The sequence below is a fragment of the Schistosoma mansoni genome, assembly GCF_000237925.1.
Source record: "Schistosoma mansoni, WGS project CABG00000000 data, supercontig 0166, strain Puerto Rico, whole genome shotgun sequence".
In the NCBI taxonomy this organism is placed as follows: Eukaryota; Metazoa; Platyhelminthes; class Trematoda; order Strigeidida; family Schistosomatidae; genus Schistosoma; species Schistosoma mansoni.
The window spans coordinates 244,994-268,116 of NW_017386054.1; the positions used below are offsets into that span (position 1 = coordinate 244,994).

The window sequence follows — 23,123 nt, forward strand, 5'->3', positions numbered from 1 at the left end:
AGAAGGTAGCTTATGTTTTTACAGGTTTTGAATGTAAAACCTAATCAGTGTGATGTTTGTTTAATTGTATAACTATTTCTCCTTACACTGAGTAATATTCTTGAAATTTAATTTCAAAATAAAACAAAACGATATGTAAACTTTCATAAGATCCACAAACTGAAACAGAACTGGATGAAATTCAACTTAAAAACTTCATTCTTTTAATTCTCAACACTTGGAAAGCAAAGATGACAAAATATAAGTGCTAAGAAAGCTAAATAATACAACTAGAGACTGCTAAATTATAAGGATCCTTTTAAGATTTAAACCATATGTACATTTAACTAAACTATTCATAATTCATCTTTCTCTATAATGGTTTCTCAGATGTGGAAGAAAAAAATTCGGCTTTAACTTAATTTTTTCCATATTAATACGTTTGTACATAGTCAAGTTTATAAGTTTATTTATTTTATTTATTTAAACACATAAATATTGACACAAGGGGAACCAGATAAATATGCGCCACACAAATCTCATTTGATTTGTGTGAGGGCTTGGATACTACCCGAGTGTCCAGACCGAGGCAAGTGGTTTTCTTAGGGGGCCACACCCGGAGCCTTTGACCTAAAGATCTAATCCACAAGGCAGTGGACCATCGTGAGGAGATGCAGTCCCATGGTAGCCGATGATCAACGATTTATCCATACGCCATTCGTTTCTTCAGGATACTGGAGCCCATGTGTACGATTGGTTTGGAATCAGGTTTTCCAACTCCTCCAGGTGGACTTTCCGTGTCCACCAACCGGTTAAGGCGCCAGACACTGGTTTTTCGTTCCCTCAACTTGGTAAACAACAGTGATGCCACGAGAAGGCAGTGAGTAGGACTTTCCTTTTAGAGGCTATATACGCGTGGCCATGTGAGAGCATTAGGAGAGGGAGAGCGGACTCTCCCTACTCTCGACCGTACCAGGGCATTTGGGGGCCAAGTTTATACTAATTAAAATTCATAAGTTTTTGTGACCACTAACTTTTTATTCAAATAATACTTTTATTTTGGAATGTTGTTATGACTGGGTTGATTTCTGTGAACACTTTATTTCGACACTTAACATTATTTCAGTGAATGATTTATTATTTAATTTATTTATGTATTTAATCAAACTGAGGTTTTCTGCAAAGTTTTCAATGTTTAATAAGTACACTCTATTCAGCACTCACATGTATTTTCGTTCCTACAGTGTGTATGTGCTGCATAAAAAATTTCAATGCTTACTAAAGGTTTTATTGCAAGCGTTTGAAGCTATTGTCAGCTGTCTTCTATGAACTTGTCAGTGTAGCGCAACCCAACATGCAGGATAAAAAACGAAAATAATTTGTTAGGTATGGCTTGAAATGACATCATTAGTGAAAACTACACTCTAATATGAAACATTCATCCGCTATATGAACAAAAAAATTATCCAAAGATACTGAATACAATACACTTATTGAAGATTGAAAACGTTACTGATTATATTCAGCAGTTCATACATTTTCAATATGACTGGTAATGGTTATTAACTTGTAACCGTCTTCCTCTCGTTCATTATTATTTCTAAGTCAGATCCTTTGTTTTGAAACTTTAACTATATGCAAGATAACAGAATATGAACGTGATCTGTTCACAAATAAAATGCCACAAAGTTTTCTGTGTTAAGTAATCAAGGATAAGACAGAATCACAATTAAAAACTAAAAAACAAGTATACTTTAATTATATTTAAGCATTCTTTTTATATCTTAAAGCTGAAATGGATATAGATGTATTTAAACTATTAACAAAATCAGTAAAGATGGACAGTGACTAGCAGTGGAATCCAGGACGCACGTTTCGTCCTATTTGGGACTCGTCAGCTGAATGTACCTGCAACTCAGCGTTATTAACAAAATATCTTTTACTTTGATATTTGAATCTAACAACACCACGTTTAATTTACTTACCTTTAAATATTGAAAATCAACAAGCAAGTTGTGTATGAGTAAATATTCACTTGTTTGTAAATAGCAACCACTTAATTAATCCCATTATTTAGAAAATTTTATTATTTATTTATTTAAACACATAAATATTGGCACAAGGGGAACCAGATATATATGCGCCACACAAATCTCATTTGATTTGTGTGAGGGCTGTGATACTGTCCAGGTGTTCAAACTGAAGCAGGTGGTTTTCTTAGGGGACCACACCCGGAGCCTTTGACTCAAAGGTCTGATCTACAAGGCAGTGGAGCATCGTGAGGAGATGCAGTCCCATGGTAGTCGGTGACGAATAACTGATTTATACGCCATTTGTTCCTTCAGGTAACTGGAACCCATGTGCACCATTGGTTTGTTATCAGGGTCTGACCCACAAGTTTCTTAATACAGATAGTGAATAATTCTAATAATATAGAAAAGTAGATCAATTGTGTTGATCTTCATCATAAATTTATGCTTATTTTATGGTAATATATTCGCAATATTTTAAAAATTTTATCATTGAAAGATTGATTAAATTACCCACTTAATTACCCATTCAGTAAATTTGATTGTAAAATTTGCAAAATACATTTCACCATTAAAATCAGAATCGAATTTGTATGTTTCCTTCTCACATGACATCCACATGATATTAGACCAAGTAATCATGACAATATTTAATCAAAACAAAGGTGTTATTTTGTTTAGATAAAATGATTTTATTTTAAAAAAAAGTATATTTTGAAAATGCAGTTGAACATGTGTACTACTGAATGAGAAATGTGAAATTAAGACAAACCAGTAGTATCGTTTTCTCATTTGACTTCTAATAGTTTTCAAGTTAGTGCAATCAAAAGTTAAAACTACCTACCATGAGGAAGTCTAGTCAAGTCAGCTGGACGGAACGTTGGAATTATTTAAATTTCAATCGCTGAGATTATTTCAAATATAATTTTCACATATAATGAACTTCTCTATACTCGGCGCCCAATTTTTGTCAAACTATTCATTTTAATCTTAACGAATATTCGTATAAATTATTTTCCAATCGAATTAAATTATCAAATAAAACGGTTGCTCGACTTCGTGGATTGGTTGAAGTTAAACATTAACACTGTTGGATGCCGGCTCAGTGGTCTATCGGTTAAGTGCTCGCGTGCGAGACTGGTAGCTCCTGGGTTCGAGTCTCGCGAGGCAGAATCGTGGATGCGCACTGCTGATGAGTGAGTCCCATAATAGGACGAAACGGCCGTTCAGTGCTTCCAGGTTTCCTAGGGTGGTCTAGCTTCAATTGACTCATGATTTCAACTGTATATGTAAAATATTATTTGTTCGATAAAATTTGTTTTTACAATGAGCAGAAAGAAATATAAATCCCTGATCTTTTTTTCTCAAGAACATCATTAATTGATTTACTTCGATTTGTAATAATGTTTTGTTGAAATTTGATCAAGATTATAAAATAGACTCATCTAATATAATGTGACATTGAAGCTTGAATATTATATCGTATTTTATTCTATCACTCGTTTATCAACTGTGATGTAGTCCTCTTTGTATTTCATTGCTGTTGATATTATTACTTGTACATATTTATTTTTACTCTTTTTTCCCCTTCGTTCTAACTTCCTACTCTGTTGTTTGGAAATTTTTTGTTATGTTTTTTAAAATGTTTTTCTCAGTATCGGTTGTGGAGGTTGTTAAATTTTATATAAATCATGATCTTATCTAAGTTAAACTATCATTGAAAACCTGAATGCACTAGACTTCCGTCACAGTGCACATCCATGTCCTCCCAACCTGGGACCAAAACCCAAAACCTTTGGTCTTGCACCAGAACATTTAACCCCAATATTGTGAATTGATTGAAGTTAGACATAAACGCCGTTGGAGGCCAACTTAGTGGTCTAGAGGTTAATTATTCGAGAGCGAAATGAAGGTCATTCAGGATAAGCAATAATGAGGTGTCCTATACTAGGCAGAGGCACCTACCTAGTACTTCTAGGTTTTAAACGGTGGTCTAACTTAAATTGGTTGATGGTTTTTGTCTACTTTTCGACGGAATAACCAAGCGAAACCTTTACAGCAACAAGAATTAATTTAAGTGCTTTTACGAATTTATATATATACTGATTACGAGCACCACCAACTTGTATTTCCTCATTTCCATAGCTATTTGATTTGTCCTCTTGGTCTCCCACACCGTCCAAACACTCCATGTACCTATATTAATTGTTGTTGTGATTGTTAGAAGGGGCACTGACCTCGTGACTTCACCGATGGTTTCAATCTATAATCCATTAGATTTTTTAAGATATATTGTTTGAAAAATAAATAATCTGCCCCATTACTTGGCTTTTATTGAAAGTTGTTACGATACCCAGCAATTTTAATTGATTGTTTTTCGCTCCTACAACTATAACTAGTTTATCCCCAAATGAAAATATGCTTTAGTCATTCACTTTGTTAATTTTTTTATAATACTAGATTTGAGTAAATTCTAATGGGGCCGGGTTTTTTTTCTGGAGGAAAAAATTGGCAGACAGAAACTTCTATTGACGTTCATTACATATCTGAATAAATCAATGATGTAGCATTATTTACCGTACATATTTTCTATTTAATTTTCTGTAAACACAAAAACACGTTATAATCATAATATCGCCTGATAGTTTGAAGGGACATAGTAATACATTATCTTCATATGAAAACTATTGAGTTATGACTTGTAACAAAGTGAGATTGCAGAGTGAATAATTTCCATTTCGCTAATAGGAAATGTTTGATTTTGAGCGTTTTCCCTCTTCCCTATTACTCTTAATCTCCCTCTCAATAAAAACTATCGGAGATAAATGTCTGAAGTAAGGAATGAGCAATAGTAATAATGTAGTGAACGAAAACTCAGGTGCATTCTATCAATTTGTTGTTTCTTGCAAACTCACACAATGCCTTAGCAAAATATCAAAATCATACATTAAATACATCATTTGCACATTTTTATTTGAGTTGCCCTTTACATATTCCATCATTCTTCCAACTGTGTTGTTATTCCAATTGCTCTCCATTTCCTTCCTGTTCTTTTTGTTTCAATCTTCTGCTGATAAGCATTCCACTTCATATCCATGACATATACTACTTATATCTAACGCGCACCACAACAGTAGTAGTAACATAAGTATCAATAATAATGTCATCCAATGATGCAGTCGAATGGAACGATTCATATCACATAAAATGAAATGACCACTATAAACATATTTTCAAGGTTAAACAATAAATATTTTCACTAAATGATATTGGAAATTAATAAATGTTTAAATAACATATAAAAAGGTATGTTACAGGGCTTCGAGTTTCCTGTTGCCGATAGAAAGGACTTTAATTTAACGGTTTCTATCGGCTTATTCCCATCCTCAACGGATTATCTTGGGAAAATTTTGCTTAGTACATTTAGACTGTGGCTAAAACTGACATACTGTACACATGTTTTGTCTCATTTGTGACTCATCAGATGGTATGCAGATCCATACAGTGAATAAGTCACACATTCAGGAAATAGGTGAATTAAACTAAAATTAAACATACGAACGTATATAACTTTTCAACAGACAATATTAACAAAATGAATTCATGAGTGAATAATGTTGGTAACTTATTCACATGATAAACAAGCGGTACCAACAATCAGTTCGATATTATCTATAAGAATTTTAATAAAAGAAAACTAATAAATTTCAGATGATCCTCTTCTTTTTTTAATCTGTACAACGAAGTTATGTTTCAGGGATATTAAAAGCTCTTAAAACTTGATACACCATAAGTTAAATTATAAAGTACTTTGTTTGTTATCAGTGCTTGTGTGTAAAATTTTAATTTAATGAATGTTTGGACGTGTCTTAGTTAGTTTACTTTTTATCTGTCACAATATTGAATTCCTTAATATCATTTGGGTCTTCGTCCGACTGACCGATACTTTTAAACAGAACCAGTCTATGTAATAGAACACAGCATTAACATCTATTTGCTTTTTACTTTCAGTAAAAAAACGTTCCCTAAACAAAATACCATACACAGATATAAATTATTGTCAAAGATAGTTTTTTCAAAAAAATACAAATTTCTGTAGTTATAATGTAAGATAAATGAAAACACTTCATTTTTCTTTTTTTGCATCGTTCATTAAATTATATGGTGCCTAAAATTATAGGAATTGGTATTATATTCCCATAGAATACTTGACTGTTTTGACTACATAAGTGTGTAAGATACACTCAAAGAGTATTTCTAGGTTATATTTCATTGTAGAGATGTAGTTGACAAAAAGCATTATATGAACAATATCGTTTGTTAATCAGTATGAAATACCTGCCTTCAGTCGATCTATGCTCAAATTTTTATTAAAAAAAACACTCATATTGAAGAGCATTCTGTTATAAAAAGAAGTAGCAAATTCCATCTGAACATAGTTGACATAGTTACATATTTTAATATAAGCGAAAACTATTAGTTCGTACTTTAGTGGAGTTTAACCATGTCGGGTATGAGGCAGCTACATACCACTAGCAACAGAAGATGATTGTACAATATCGCGAATCGATTGGAGTTAGACGTGTACACTATTAGATGCCGACTCAATGATCTAAGGGTTAAAAGTGCTCACATCGGAGACGAAAGATGTTGGGTTCTATACCTCGTGATATGTCCATAAAAAAATATTTACAGGTGATTTTAGAAGTGATTTACAAATAAAAAATCTTACATCAATCAGATCAAACTTTTTTAACCTCACTGATGTTCGTTTAATGATACTTATCACTTTTCTGTATTTTTTTCATCGTTTTTCAAAACAGGTCTTCTAGTTTAATTCGAGATGCTATTAGTAATAATACATTTTTGAAGCATTTGGAACCATCACAAATTGAAGAAATAGTAGCTTGTATGTATAAAAAACAAATACCTCATGGATGTTTTATTATACGTGAAGGTGAACCAGGCGATGCATTGTATGTTGTTTCAGGTAATGTAGTTTATTGATAAAGTGTCATAATTTTTTTTTGGTTTTATTTCCCTGATTCCTTTATTACTTTCATGAACAGTTCCTTAATAGTTGGGATGACTCATAATTCTTTAAAATGATTTTATTGATTATAATAATATTAATAATAATAATAATAATAATAATAAAGTTTTTGTTACGTCTGGCCGATTGTGAACGCTATATTCGCTTCCCTAAGCTAGTTCCGTACCCCCGAGCTAGAACTATACACCGACTTGAAGACCAGAGAGAAGGCACAAAGTGTGAGGGAAGCACTTTACTACAGGGTTCATTTGTGTACGGAAAATACAGGGATTTTATAGTAATTTAAGAGACCTTGAGTTTTACCGAAAGTTCTAGAATACTGCTAAACATAGTAGCAGTATATTAATCAGCCAATCAGGATCTCCACATGTGACTTTTTCATCCTCGTTATTTTAGTAACATAACTTCACATAACTTCTAATTAATCGCTGATTGGTTGAAATGCTCCTTGATGACCCATGAGCTTGTCATGTCGCTTGCGAGAAAAATGCAGGGTCATCCCAACAGTTTTGTAATGTCACATTGCTGATATTCACCATTACTCATGACGAATTGTTATTGGTGTATGTGCGTCCTGAACTGATTTGTACAACTTACCTTATAGTCACAACCGAAAGATTAAGTTTCAGTCTGTGTAAGGATCAACGTTGGGACCCCGGTAGATGAAGATGACACTTTCCAAATAGAATGATACAGTTGTACAGGATTCTACTGCTGGACACTGACGTATTTTTTTAAACATTTTTCCTATTCTATAATCCTCAAAGAAGGAGAGAAAGTTTTTGGTGTTAGGTAATAAATTAAACAATTACGTTTCTTATTTCACACAATTTTTCCCATTGATAGATTTGACTAAAGCAAGAACAATCAATAGAACAGAATAACATGAACTTAGTTTATTTCACGGTTTTTCATCAAATCCTTATAAAGTAAATATTCCGAAAAGTCTAATGTCAAGTGGATTAAAAGCATTCGGCAGTACCATCTCAAGATATCTCATTGACACAGGACATCAAGTCGATACACTGAAGTCTTTCATGATGGTTCATAAGCAATCAAACTCCAATCTTCTAAAATTTGTCGAAGCGATAGCAACCAAAAGTCTAAAACCAGATCTATTTATCCAAAAAAAGCAGTAATAAATCAGAAAGGGTTTTGTGGAGATTTCAGTATTTTCATAGTTGTAATCATGAGTCAATTTAAGCTAGACCATCATGGAAAACCTGGAAGCAGTGGACGGCCGTTTCGTCCTATTGTGGGACTATTCAGCAGGACGAAACGGCCGTCCAGTGCTTCCAGGTTTTCCATGGTGGTCTAGCTTCAATCGACTCATGATTTCAACTCTGAAAATGCAGTAATAAATATTTCTTTGCCCATGTAACATTACATCTTTTTATTGATTTATTGCGTCATTCATTATTTCAGCTCTTTCTGACGTTTAATTACATCATTGTGATTTTTCTTCAATTCATAACTGACTGATTTCAATTCATATCTTCATTTATAACCATTAATAGAAAAGGGTTTTTGTGGAGATTTTAGTAATTTTATATAGTTAAGATCATGATCACATGCTCACTAGTGACTGGTTCCATGAGGTAATTCCTGGAGTTCTAGTGAGAAGTCGTGACCAGTGGAGCTAATCTATGTCAGGTAGAGACAGGTATCTACCTCAGTACAATCGAAGTTGGTCGCGCGACTTCGTGGATTGGCTGAAGTTAGACATTAACATCGTTGGATGCCGGTTCAGTGGTCTGTAGGTTAGGTGCTCTGGCGCGAGACTGATGGGTCTTGGGTTCGAATATCGCGAGGATGCTCACTGCTGAGGAGTCCCACAATAGGATGAAACGGTCGTCCAGTGCTTCCAGGTTTTTCATGGTGGTCTGGTTTCAATTAACTCATGATCTTAACTATATAATATTACCATTAATCTGTTTTCAGTTGCTTCATCACCCTATCATTTTTAACTCTATAATTTCTAATCACTATTTCACTATTCTGGAACTTTCCCTCCCAAACTTTATGTATTTATCCGAAACAAAATTTTTATGACATTAACTCTATTAAAATCTTCGCTACAACATGATACATATATTCATCTCTAGTCACCTTCGTATGTATGGGTATGTCAATATCTGTAATAACGTTGATTTTAAATATTATAGGTTGTAAGTAGCTGATGAGAACCTGGCGAAACAAAATAGAATTTATATTATTCTGCACCAATCTTCGTTCTTGCTCTCTTTCTTCGTTCTTGCTCTCTTTAAGATAATAAAGGGCATTATTTGTATGAAGATAATAATGTTATTCGTTATAATGACTTTATATAACTTATAATATAATATTATGAAAGTTCCCATCAATGACGATTCATGAAAAGAACGATAAGTATGGAAGAACTATGAGATATTTATATGATAAACATTATCAATGTTTACAAGTTGAATATGTGAATATTCTAGAGTGAAAACTAAGAGAACGGAACTGGAATTATTTAAAATGAGATAATAATGTTGTAGTTATGTAATCGATAGAATAGACTAAGTGAGTGAATATTAGATAATAAGTGAGAATTAATAATTAGTGTTGTGAAAAGTAAAATTCCGTAACAAATATGTATGAATGAGGTCAATACAGCAAAGCGAGATTGATAGCTGAGTCTTTTTAGATGCATAAATTAGGTTTAAATCTTTTTATTATAACTACTTCAGCAAAAACGTAGTAAATTCGACATTCTTTGTTCAATAAATATCTTGGAGAAATTTGAGGCACAAACACCATGACCATTGTCAAACCAATTGCGTGCAATCGCAGTGCTGAAAACGTGTTATCCTCTTAGTCTTGGCTTCTGTGGAATATGCTCGGAAATGCAGACACTAACTCTTAGTTTTGTTCCTCCGATGTACTTGCTTTAGCACGTTCATGTAAGCTGATAGACTTGTAAACCTGTACTTAGTCTATTTTATTTAATGTTTGATGGATTACATAACTACAACATCATTATCGCATTTTAAATAATTCCAGTTCCGTTCTCTTAGTTTTCACTCTAGAATATTCACATATTCAACTTGTAAACATTGATAATGTTTATCATATAAATATCTCATAGTTCTTCCATACTTATCGTTCTTTTCATGAATCGTCATTGATGGGAACTTTCATAATATTATAATATAAGCTATGTAAGATGATTTTAACGAATAACACTATTATGTTTAGTTTATAAGGATTTAATGAGGAACTGTGAAATAAAATAAGGTCATTCATTTTTGTATTGGTTGTCCGAATCCTTCCATTGATATTTAGGACTGCAATTAATCAGTCTCTTAATGGCATATGTGCATACTGTACGTATTACCTTGATATTGTCTTAAATTACAAGCGTTATAAGCAAAGATGGATGATTGCTGGCAGGTACATCTAGGTGAGGAGTCCCGAATAGGACGAAATGCGCGTCATGGATTCCACTGTGACTTGAGGCGATATCAAGGCAATCTGCACAGGATGTACATATGCCAATAAGAGACCGATAATTTGCAATGCTAAACATCAATGAGAAGATTCAAACTAACAATACAATAGCTAAGTGGATAACGCGATGGTGTTTAATTCAAAGTGATTTATCTTGTGATAACTAATTTGAAAAAAAATGACTGAGCTATGTGGTCCACAATAGTTATTTTAAAGGATAAGGAATGTTTTGTTGAGGGGTCAAATATATGTATATGCATATCTAATAAAATCATTATATAATAAGAGTATTTAAGCTGAAGGAAGTTGCATAACGCCAAGTAATAACTAATAAAGTGGATGATTAAGCTAGTTATTTCATCAATCACTACTATTCATTACTTAAATACGAGAATAAAGAATATAAATCTTAAGCTTGATAAGTGGGTTATGTTAAGTGCAATTTCGCAGTGTTTCATTGTCGATTGATAGTCAAGCGGAAGGAAGGCGCCTCACAAACATTGTGTGTACAAGTAAGTCAAATTTATTCATGTGGATTTGTATGGATTTCTCGAAGTTTTGAAACATGGACCAGTTTAGATGCTGTGTCATAGATACGTATAGAAGCCGACTACACATTATTATGATATACATAGTCGACAAGATGTGTAAGGGTATAAATTTTTATCGTACATGTGTCTTTTATTCTACCATGAAGAGGGATGTTCAACTTATTTGCTTGTTATACTGTGACTTTGATCCCTATATATTTTACCTATTCCGTATAATAATATAACACAATGATAATTGCCAAATTAGTGACAATAAAGGGTTCCAAACTGGACGCAACATTGTATAAATATCAAAACAGGAAAATCCCACACTAGCAGATATAAGGTTTTATAGGCAATGAAAAATTTCACCAACTACTTTCCCGAATTTCGGATGTTCGCTAATAATGCATTAGTATGCTAAATATGTTTTTCCCCTGAAGAATCTCAAAGCAGTTTACTGTGAGAAATGTCGGAGCTATTTAAATGTCAACTTCTGAAATTATTTCAAATGTAATTTCTACATAGAACTAATTGTCTTCCATATACTTGACGCTCAAATTCTATCAAAATCTTCGTTCAAATCTTGACATATATCCATATAGATTTATTTTATTTTTCTCATTTTTTCTCTCCATATTTTGGTTATTAGATGGAGTATTAGAAGTATACAAAGATAATACATTACTTGGACGAATGGAAGTGGGTCGAGCTTTTGGTGAATTAGCATTACTTTATAACTGTAAACGAACTGCATCTGTTAGAGGTGAGTATAATATAATGAGAAAAAAACTTTTATACTTCTATTCTGACTGTCAATTGATCTTGATTTCTATTTAGTAATATCTACTTTAAGTCGATGATGATGATGATGATCATCATCATCATCATGATCATTTATCAATAATACTTTCATTCACATTTTGTTAAGAACTAAGCAACATGTTTCTAAAATTGTTTTGATAGTTTTAAGTAAACAAAATCCTTGCGAAACAAGGAATCACCAAAGGATTGATTTGTTCCAAGTTATAATTTATCTTCAATCTATTATAGAAGAAATAACATGGAATCAAACACAAGATCTTTCAAGTTCCATGCTAAACTGATTATCATTTCAATGAACGTACAGAAACTAGTTTCTATTGATACGATATTATTACTAAACAACTTTCATAAATTATTTCACCATGATATAGAATTGTTTTCTCTTTTTAAATTTAGTACATCTTTTCTTTCGTAATTATCAACGTCCGTTTAGTTGTCTTCTTAACATTTTTATGCATATTTTATTTAAACACATAAATATTGGTACAAAGGGGCATCATATACATATGTGCCACACAAATCTCATTTGAATTGTGTGAGGGCTTGGATACTATCCGGGTGCCCAGACAGAAGCAGGTGGTTTTCTTAGGGGACAACACCCCGAGCCTTTAACCTAAAGATCTGATCCACAAGGCAGTGGAGCATCGTAAGGAGATGCAGTCCCATGGTAGCCAGTGAGCAACGATTGATTCATACGCCATTTGTTCCCTCAGGATATTGGAACCCGTGAGTCAATTGAAGCTAGACCACCTTGGAAAACCTAGAAGCACTGGACGGCCATGTCATCTTATTGTGGGACTTCTCAGCAGTGCGCATCCACGATCCCGCTTCGCGAGATTAGAACCAAGGACCTACCAGTCTCGAACATCTAGACCACTGAGCCGGCGTCCGATGGTGTTGATGTCCCAAAACGGCCGTCCAGTGCTTCCAGGTTTTTCATGGTGGTCTTGCTTCAATTGACTAATGATTTCAACTATGAAAATACTGAAATCTCCACAAAACCCCTTTCAAATTATGTTTTGTTCATTTATTTTCTGGATCTGTTGTTTTATGGATTCATATTGTTAGGATTAGATAAAATATGACAGTTTCTCCTTGTTCCATCACCAGTTCTCGCGGTTATAATAATCAATTAACCTCTTTCTAGTGAAGTGTGAAAATATTTTTTAATTATAAATATATTTTTGTTTTATTTCAATGAGTGAAAACATTGTATTTCTGACGTTTCGTGACTTCATGTACATATGAGAATAAATGATGGGAAGTTTGAAAAATTTCATAACTATTTAATCAAGGTTCCAATTTCACTAGATAATGGAAATGATTTTGTGGTTTATAGTAATATATTACTCAATATAAAATAAACATCTGTTTATTAAATCATCGAAGTATGAATTTATAGAATGGGATACATTTATATTTTAGGAGTGATTGATCATATTCAATGAAATATTAACGTTGTAATGGCTGACCCTATGTGAGACCAACATAGCTTATTCTAGTTTCCGAATAGGCTATTTTATTCATTCTTCTTGAGTCACATTTTAATCTTGTTAATTATTCACTTCGCCTAGATAAGTCTTTGCCTCTCTTCGCTTTGATTCGATTTGCTTGTAAATATTGAATAACACCTAATTAAAGTGAGTTGGTTCATATGCCTTCTCCATTGAATGTCTTTCCGTTTCGCTTCTCTGTCTCCTCTTCTCTGCGTTTCTCTGGTCGTCTGTCTGGATCAACGATTGTATGAAATATACGTATTCGAAATCTATTCTCGCATTTGACTTATTTAATTCCGTTAATCACTAACGCGAGTCAAGTTGATGATTATATGCGAGGAATTATGTTATGTATAAGTAGATAGCGATAATCACACAATCTAGTTGAAGTCGGATATTTGTGGGTCACTAAAATGTATTTTGTAATTTATTAACTATTCAAAGATTTATGTACTCAGTTATCACAGCTAGCTATACCCAGCTACCCACATATAAGTAGATAGAGGTGTAACGAACGAAAACTCAATCAGAGAAAAACCAGTTGTATTATTAAAAAAATTACACACTAAATTTGTAAAACATGGAAACAATACATTAGACACATTATTTGCATATTTTCTTTTAGCTATCTCTTACAAACTTCATCATTCTTCTATTTCTGTTGTTAGTTCGACTGCTACTTGTTTTTCTTTCTCTTCTGCAAGTGCGAATCCCACTTGCGATTCCAGATACGTACGACTTATATCTGTTCCCAAAAGTAGCACACACTACAGACGAGGGCTTTTCTGAACTCAATCAAATGACTGAAATCCGTTTATTTCAACCATTAAGTAATTCCTCCATCTATCTCCATTAATGGAGTACACAAACAGTGTATTGAAAGTTTAAATGACCGTTCATCATAGTAATTCAATAAATCTTGGACAATGTGAATAAAGTTCATTCATTTTTTAAAGTTTCCATATAATTGTAACTGTCATTTGAGTCGTTAAGAGATAATACAAAATTGTTTTATTATTTCATTTTTCTTTCTTTAAAATATTAGCTGTAACCAATGCTTCAGCATGGACATTAGATCGACGTGTATTTCAACAAATTATGATGTCAACATGTATACATAAACAGCAAGAAAATATGAAATTTTTAAAAAGGTATTATAAACTAATACAAATACTGATAATTTATTTATTTATTTATTTAAACACATAAATATTGGTACAAAGGCACACCAAATACATATGCGCCACAAAAATCTCATTTGATTTGTGTGAGGGATGTAATACTGCCCAGATGCCCAGCCTGAAGCAGGTGATTTCTTGAGGGGGCGACACCCGGAGCCTTTGACCTAAAGGTCTGATCCACAAGGCAGTAGAGCATCGTGAGGAGATGCAGTCCCATGGTAGCCGGTGACCAACGATTGATTCATACACCATTTGTTCTCTGAGGATACTGGAGCCTATGTGCACCATTGGTTTATAATCAGGGTTTTCCGAATCCCTAGGAGGACTCACTGTGTCCACCAACCCGGTTAAAGCGCCAAACATTCGCTTTTCGTCCTCTAAATTTCGTAAACAACATCAATGCCACGAGAAGGCAGTGAGTAGGACTTCCCTGTCAGAGGCTATATACGCGTGATTGATAAATAAACTATTTTTTTAAGAATGTTATTTTACATACAAAAATCCATTATGATTATTCTAGTAATTACTTTTAACTATTCATATTTATACTAAAGTGATTTGTATTAGTTAGGCAGAATAATCATTCACCAACTTCATCTAGATTAATTAACCTATTAAGGCTATCACCAAATTTCATTCATTCTAATGAAAGTATATATTCGTTTAGGTATTTGTATATAATTGAATTTACAGTGTTTTCAGTGAATATTTGCTTAATCCCTATTGTACTAAAGTTTACCATTTTAAATTTATCTAGTTTTCTAGTCCTCTGTTGATTGAATCATTATTAGGATTGACAGTTGTACATTAGGGCTAGGAGTTAGAGTTAGGGTTTTCATCACGAACTATATATATATATATATATATATATATATATATATATATATATGGATGAATTTTGTGCCAAAATTTATGGCCCACTGTCTCAAACCTGATTAGTTCGTCCACAAATTATAGTCTCATCGTTTTCTTAGTTAATAATATTCGTATGTAGGTAGTTGTATTGATCTATATATAGTACTACAATCCTGGAATTGATCAGGAGTTCACTCAAAGTTTAATCACTATCTGGTAAGCAGTCATAGTCTTTATTTGAATATTGTAAATGTAATTATCATTCAATTTAAGAGTAGTTTATTCAACCTGGATAACTATTTTAGGTGTATACTTATGCGACATTTCAGAATATAAGAAATCAATAGACCAGTAATCTTTATATTTCTGTATTTAATCAACCGATGATTGGGCTTGATGAGTACGTTTTGGATACAAAAGAATCAATCGATTGTTAACATTCTTTTCAATATTCTTTTATATAAATTATCCGGTTAGTTTCACATAAATAAACAAATATTTAGAATACTGGATGCTTCATATAAAACTGGGGAAAAGTTATTAAATAGGGAAAATATATTTGTAAAATCTCAGCGAATGAATTTGAAGTACATCCAACGTTTAGCCTGGCAATCTGGTTCAAGGTTTTTCAAGGAGATTTTACAAATATATTATTCCTATGTAATGTCTTACATCAACTCGGCGCCCAAATACTGTGAATCTATTCGCTCTAATTTAGACGAAAGTTCTTATATATGGGGAAAAGTTAGTTACAATTAAATGATGATAAATTAATTCAAAGATTGCATTCATCTGTTTGTTTGGTATTGAGTTAAATTAAGTGTATTCATACCAAATTATATATGTAAATGTTATAAGTTGTTCATAACTATCTGTATAGAAAGTCTCTTGAATTCGGAAAAAAAAACAAATCCCCTCTTTTCAAATTATTTAAATATTTAACTTAATTGAAAAATAGTTACTGGATGCATTAAATCAGTAACTTAACATTCCTTTAAAATAAATTTATTTTTCCTCAATTTGTCCATTAGGAATATTAAGCGAATACAAGCTTCAGAAAGGGGTTTTGTGGAGATTTTAGTAATTTTATATAGTTGAAATCATGAGTCAATTGAAGCTAGACCACCATGGAAAACATGTAAATACTGGATGCCGGCTCATAGGTCTAGAGGTTAAGCGGTCGCGCGCAAAACTGATAGGACTTGAGTTCGAATCTCGTGAGGCGGGATCATGGATGCGCACTGCTGAGGAGTCCCACAATAGGATGAAACGGCCGTCCAGTGCTTCCAGGTTTTCCAAGGTGGTTTAGCTTCAATTGACTCATATGCTCACTAGTGACTGGCTTCAAGAGATATTTTCTGGAGTTCCAGTGAGAAGCAGTGACCATTGGAGTTCAATCGGGTCTGTTGTGAGAGGTTAAGCGCTCGCGCGCGAGTCTGTTAGGTCCTGGGTTCGAATCTCGTGAGGCGGGATCGTAGATGCACACTGCTGACGAGTGAGTTTTACAATAAGATGAAACGGCCGTCCAGTGCTTCCAGGTTTTCCATGGTTGTCTAGCTTCAATTGACTCATGATCTTAACCATTGAAAAAGATTCAATAATTCATTAAATAATTCAGTATTAAGAGATTAAAATCATTAAAACAAATAAACAATTTACCATAGAACCGCATAATTTAACTTGATACCTATTCACTTATCCATTGCTTTTTCTATCTATTTTTTAAATTAAACTTAATAAACTACAAAAAGAAAACAAAAAAAGATAAAAAAAAAACAGTATCTCTCATTATAAGCAAAGATGGATAGTGGCTAGAAGTGGAATCCAGGACGCTGTTTTCGTCCTATTTGGGACTCGTCAGCTGTATGTACGTGCATCTCAGGGTTGATGTTCCCTCTCGGACTTGAACCCAGTACCTTTCGCTTCACCCTATTGCACAAGCAAGTGGCTACACGACTCAGTAGCTAAGTGGATAACACCATGGCGTTTGAGGCGAATAGTACTGAGTTCGAGTCCCAGAATGAACATCAACTCTGAGATGCAGGTACATCCAGATGACGAGTCCCAAATGTGACGAAACACACGTCCTTGATTCCACTGCTATCCACTATCCATCTTTGCTTATAAAGCTTGTGATTTAAGGCAATATCGAGGCAATACACTCATTATACACATATGCCAATAAGAGACTGATTAATTGTAGTTCTGAACATCGATGGGAAGATACAAACAATAGGAAGTATCTCATTATTTGTCATGTAATTTTAAATAAAATTCTATACAATCAATTAAACAATAACCTTTTTTACACATTTTGTTTATTTTAAAATCAGATGAAGAAATATGTCAATCATTTTAATAATAATTAAACATGGAAAGTGTATTCATTTATATATATATGGGTATGATAAAGAAATTTAGGTTTCTAATAACTGATCATTAAGTAGTGACCGATATTGATTGCTCTATATTTAGGTACTGGCTGACTGGATATAACGTCTCAAACTGAGAAACTGAGTGATGCTCTTTAGAGTCTGACAAGAAAAGTCAGTTCCCTTATGACTCCAGGCATGCCTTTCAAATGACTGTCAATGAGCGCAAAACCTAGTTCCAGTGTTACTTCACAACAACATCCACTCATCTAAAATCAAACCTAAGTTTATTCATTGATATCCATAATATGATGCACAACTATATGGCTTTTGAGCGTCTATAACTTAGTCCTATATCAGTTGTATCGTCGTGGCAGAGTCTAGTGTCCATTTTTGTCAAGATTGTTTACAACTCATTATTGTTTTAAAAGTGACCTACCAAAACTTCCTCTACGAAACTGCTCATGTAAATCTACTGCTTAACTATCAAAAATCAGTTTTATCTCATAGAATTTTAGTTCTTTTATTAGGTTTCTTTTTTATAGGTAGTTAGGACGTATGAATCATCTTAAACTACAACTCTGTTTCAACAGGATTTTATTGTATCCCTTCAAATTATGAAATACTAAACGTAGAATATTTGACGAAATATAAAGTAATCAGTCATTTTTCTATGAACACTGTCCAATCGATTATAGTTTAAACCCTAATATTTGTCAACAAGATATCGATTCGTTTAGCATCCTTTTAATTAGTTATCCACTCACTTGGTTTTTATTATTGTTTTCCCACTTTTGAAAATCAATCTTTTTTATAATACTAAGGTTAGTTTTAATTTTGATTTAGATTCCCCTATTTGCAAATATTTTGTTTAGCTAAAGTCAATATAAGTTATGTTTATCAAAATAAGTTAAGTCATATGATTTTGTTTTCTTCCAAAATTTGTTTTCATTTATCTAATCCATAGGTCAGAAAGCTTACTTATGTATCTATCTATCTATCTATCTATCTATCTATCTATCTATATATATATATATATATATATATATATATATATAATATGTAACTATTTATTAGTAAGTGTTCTATAAAAGTGACTTTCACATTACATTGTTGTAATGTTTTGCTTAAAAAAATGTAATACAGATCTTCTATATAAATGAGAAGCAAACTAACCTTGTAAATAAGTGGATTGATCATTAGCTATTCAGAAAACTGATTTATTATTATTTTTCCATGTTATTAATTGAATTATTTTAAAGCAAAAAAATAATCGATAAAAACTACTTGCTATTCAGTAGTTAATTAAAAGAAGGAATTGTTTATTTTTTTCAAGTTTACTTACTTACGCCTGTTACCCACTGTGGAGGATCATAGGCTACTCGCCAGTATTCTCCATTCGTCAAGTTTAAACAAAGTAATATTAATAGCATGCTTTTCTTTTCAATATAAACAACTAATAATTAAGATTAATTCCTTGAAAAAGCTTGGACCAGATTGCCAGGCGAAACGTTGGATTTACTACAAATTCATTCGCTGAGATTTTACAAATATATTATTCCTATTTAATAATTAAGACATTAAATAGAAATAATATATTTGTAAAATCTCAGCGAATGAATTTGAATTAAATCCAAGGATATTTCCTTGAAAAAGCTTGGACCAGATTGTCAGGCGTAAAGTTGGATTTACTTCAAATTCATTCGTTGAGATTTTACAAATATATTATTCCTATTTCATGTCTTATGTCAACTCGGTGCCCAAATACTGTGAAACTATTCGCTCTAATTTTGACGAAAGTCCTTATAAACTAATAATTAAGAGTAGAAATAAACCTTATTTCATAGATCCTCAAATATATTAATTAACTATCAAATTTAATTTCTGTCCAATATATATTCTCTGTGTAAAATAACAATTCATAGGATACTTCAGTCAAATACTTCGTTTATATTTGAAGGAAATGTAGAAATACGTTTGTTAATATATTTTTTTAAAGAAAGTAAATCTGTTTTCCTGTTCATTTTCATGTCAGTTAGACTTGTTAAATATGTTTAAAGTGCTAGCTAACTATTTTATTATGATCTACAACTTCGTAATTTATGTTGATAACCAACATTGTGTGTAGAACGTGTACGAGACGGTTAATCATTAGTTAAATGTATGAATAAATGGAAGATTCTTGTATAACAGTAAAGAAAGAAGAGAGAGAGATGATGTGAAACTGTGAGTATAGACAAAAAATATTCCCATAGATGAAATCATGAGTCAATTGAAGCTAGACCACCATGGAAAATTTGGAAGCACTGGACGGCCCTTTCGTCCTATTATGGGACTCCTCAGCAGTGCTCATTCTTTCTAAAAAAATTCATGGTGAGATGAAAAGAAGAATATGAACAAAATTTAGAGTGTATTGAATTATTATTAATAGCAAGATAAGTTTCACTCAATCAGATTTTATATCTTTTCACAAGTAACGTCATATTACTAACTATAGCTTGACAATCCTTGGATAGTGTTCACAAAACATCATGTTCTACTCACATTAATTATTAATAAAAATAATACATTTGTAATATCTCAGTGATAAGAAAAATTAAATTTTCTGACGTTTCGTGACTTAGTGTAAGCCACTTCTCCGGAAAATAAACAAATTCAATTAGTCCAAGTTTTAATTTGTTTATCTATTCTCTGAAATGCCTTATATTTGAGTCACGAAACGTCAGAAAACTTAATTTTTCTACTCATCGAGGTATTATAGATATGGTATTTCTATTAATTACTATCTATCAAATTATCAATTTCTTTGGAATTATCAAGTCAAATCTCGGTAATAATACCTACTAACATTAATGTATTCGTTAGTGGATAACTTAGGGAACTATAAGAAGTTTTTACTTATGTAGTTCGACCTAATTGTGAATGAAAAATCTATCCCAGCTGAGTGTGAATGATGATCAGAGTATATCTAGATTGATATCAGTTTGAAATCTAAACCACTAGGTGCCAAGGATGATACATTGACTAAAACGCCCTAAAGTCGTTGGTGAGGTATTTTTAAGGTCATGGGCGCACACTGCCAAGGCATTTAAAATAAAGACGAAACAACTGCTTGTTTTCTTCTGGTTTTCGCTGGTTGTCTAACCGGAGTCATTTATTGATATAAACCACGTTGGTCAATCATCACAAACATCATTCAATGCTGTTTTCATCAATCTGTTACAATTACTTTTATACATATCATTACAGCATAGTTTATTTTATCAGCATAGTGGTAGTAATTCTCATGCAAGCCACTTTTCAACTAATAATCCTGAACTTAGAATGATATAATGAATGGGTCAGTGTTAGATCGCCATTGAAAACCTGAATGTACTGGAAGGCTGTTTCATCCTAGTATGGGACTCCTCATAAACAAATGACTAGTAGCGAATATTGCTTGTCATGGCGGTCAGTAATTGTCACTCTGCCAAAATCCTAAAAGTAATTGAACATTCCGATTAATTAAAATATTATTTATCCAAATAAAACTAGTATTGACATATGTGACGCAAAACGTTTCTCTAAATCATTCATATGACATAGTCAAATAATCTGTTTGTATATCAGACACATATCACATTTTTTGATAACCATGATCTCATTTTAAATAAATGGGTTCAGATCTCTATAGATCGTAATTCGAACATTTCGAAATGCTTAATTAAAATTTATAATCTCAATGAATTTCATAACATAATAAAATTATACATGTGAGCAGTTTAAAATGTAATTCTTCTAAAACAACCAGAAAACAAATTTTCTCTATACATTCCTATTGTTAATCAAGAAAACAGTTACAAGTTCAATGGTTTGCCTCATTAAAAATGAAATAAGTCAATTACATGAATTTGTTAATTTTTACAATAACAAGATAACATTGATTAAACGAAGAGTATTCAGCGAAGAAAATTTTCTTTTCGACGAAAACCAGAATTATACCCATTAAGGGAATTAGGGCCAAGGAAGGATGAGAGGTTGAACAAATCGTTTCTGCATGCAAAGTTCAGGCTTGAGTTCATGGATTGCCAATGCCCCTTCCTTGGCCTTAATTCCCTTAATGGGTATGTTTCTGGTTGTCGTTTTTTTCTTTTCTGCACTTTTATTTGATTATTATCGGTTTTTTTTGTTTTTTAAGTCACTGTTTTACATTTTAAACTCTAATCAGTTATTATTATTATTACCTTATACAAGTGCTCTTGATTATTATTATGACCTTTGTGTTTGTCGCTTTTCTTCATATCTGTCAATTGGACTATTATCTGACCCTTAAATTATTTTCTTCCTTACCTCTTGATTAGTACGTCACCTCATTTGTTATTTATTGTTGAATCAATTTATAATGCAATTTTTCCTAGCCTCTTGTAGACATATATTTTCCATATAACTATATATATACGAATGTACAGCTGAAGTAAATGATTTCGTCGAAAAGAAAATTTTCTTCGCCGAATTCTCTTTTTCTTAATAAACGAAGCGTGCATATGACTTATGTTAATGAACTGTTTAATGATTTGAATAAATTATTAAAAAAATATTAACAAATATGAAAGATTAGATTCAGTTTGAAATAAAACTTTCTAGAATTAAACGTCCGTCCAGTGTTTGTGTGGGCGCCCGAGTAGTATTTCAGCCCTCACACAAATCAACTGACGATATGTGGTGTATATGTATTTGGTGCCTCCTTGTACTAATGTTTATGTGTTTAAATAAATAAATAAGCTGTCACCGGATTAAATCTAAACTGAAGTAGTTACTAGAAAAATAAATATATAGTCTATTGTTAGGATCAACTGAGAATTTCCTAGTAAAAGTCTTCCAAAAGTGGGAAAATTGTTGACAAAATACTTTGTTCAATCAACGTTCGGTAGGAACTTTCCAAAGACTTCTAGAAAGACGATAAATTGTATGTTATGTCTTGATTAGACTAATGACGACCTTATTGATTTAGTATGCTTCCAGGAGCTTGTAGAAGGTCGAGACCATACATAAACCCATATATATCCTGGTTTTCTGTACCTGAATTAACCTTGGAATCAAAGCTTCTTTTCATTTTCCCGTTTTCTGTCTTATTTTTGGCGCTGAAGTTAAGGTGGTCTATGGAGTAAATAGGAAGTGGTTAGAAAGTAAGTACCAAGTGTTTAAGTACCAGACCTATTAACTTTTCTTGTCGTGACAATAGAATGTATTTCTTCAGTAATTTTTGTTATTGAGAATACAGAATATGATTACGATCAACTGTAAGTCAATTTTACACGACTATACATTGAACATAGAACCTTTAAGTTTTGG

The 23,123-nt window shown here is 32.4% G+C and overlaps 1 protein-coding gene across 1 annotated transcript in view; it reads left to right on the forward strand.

Moving 5' to 3' along the window:
- Smp_151100 (serine/threonine kinase) overlaps positions 1-23,123 on the forward strand; it is a gene marked incomplete at its 5' end in the record, with an annotated part of 100,033 nt that overhangs the window by 21,741 nt on the left and 55,169 nt on the right. The window contains 3 exons of the mRNA XM_018797409.1: positions 6,833-6,999; positions 11,716-11,829; positions 14,430-14,535. Coding sequence (XP_018646792.1) covers positions 6,833-6,999; positions 11,716-11,829; positions 14,430-14,535 — 387 coding nt within the window. The remainder of the gene's footprint in view (positions 1-6,832; positions 7,000-11,715; positions 11,830-14,429; positions 14,536-23,123) is intronic.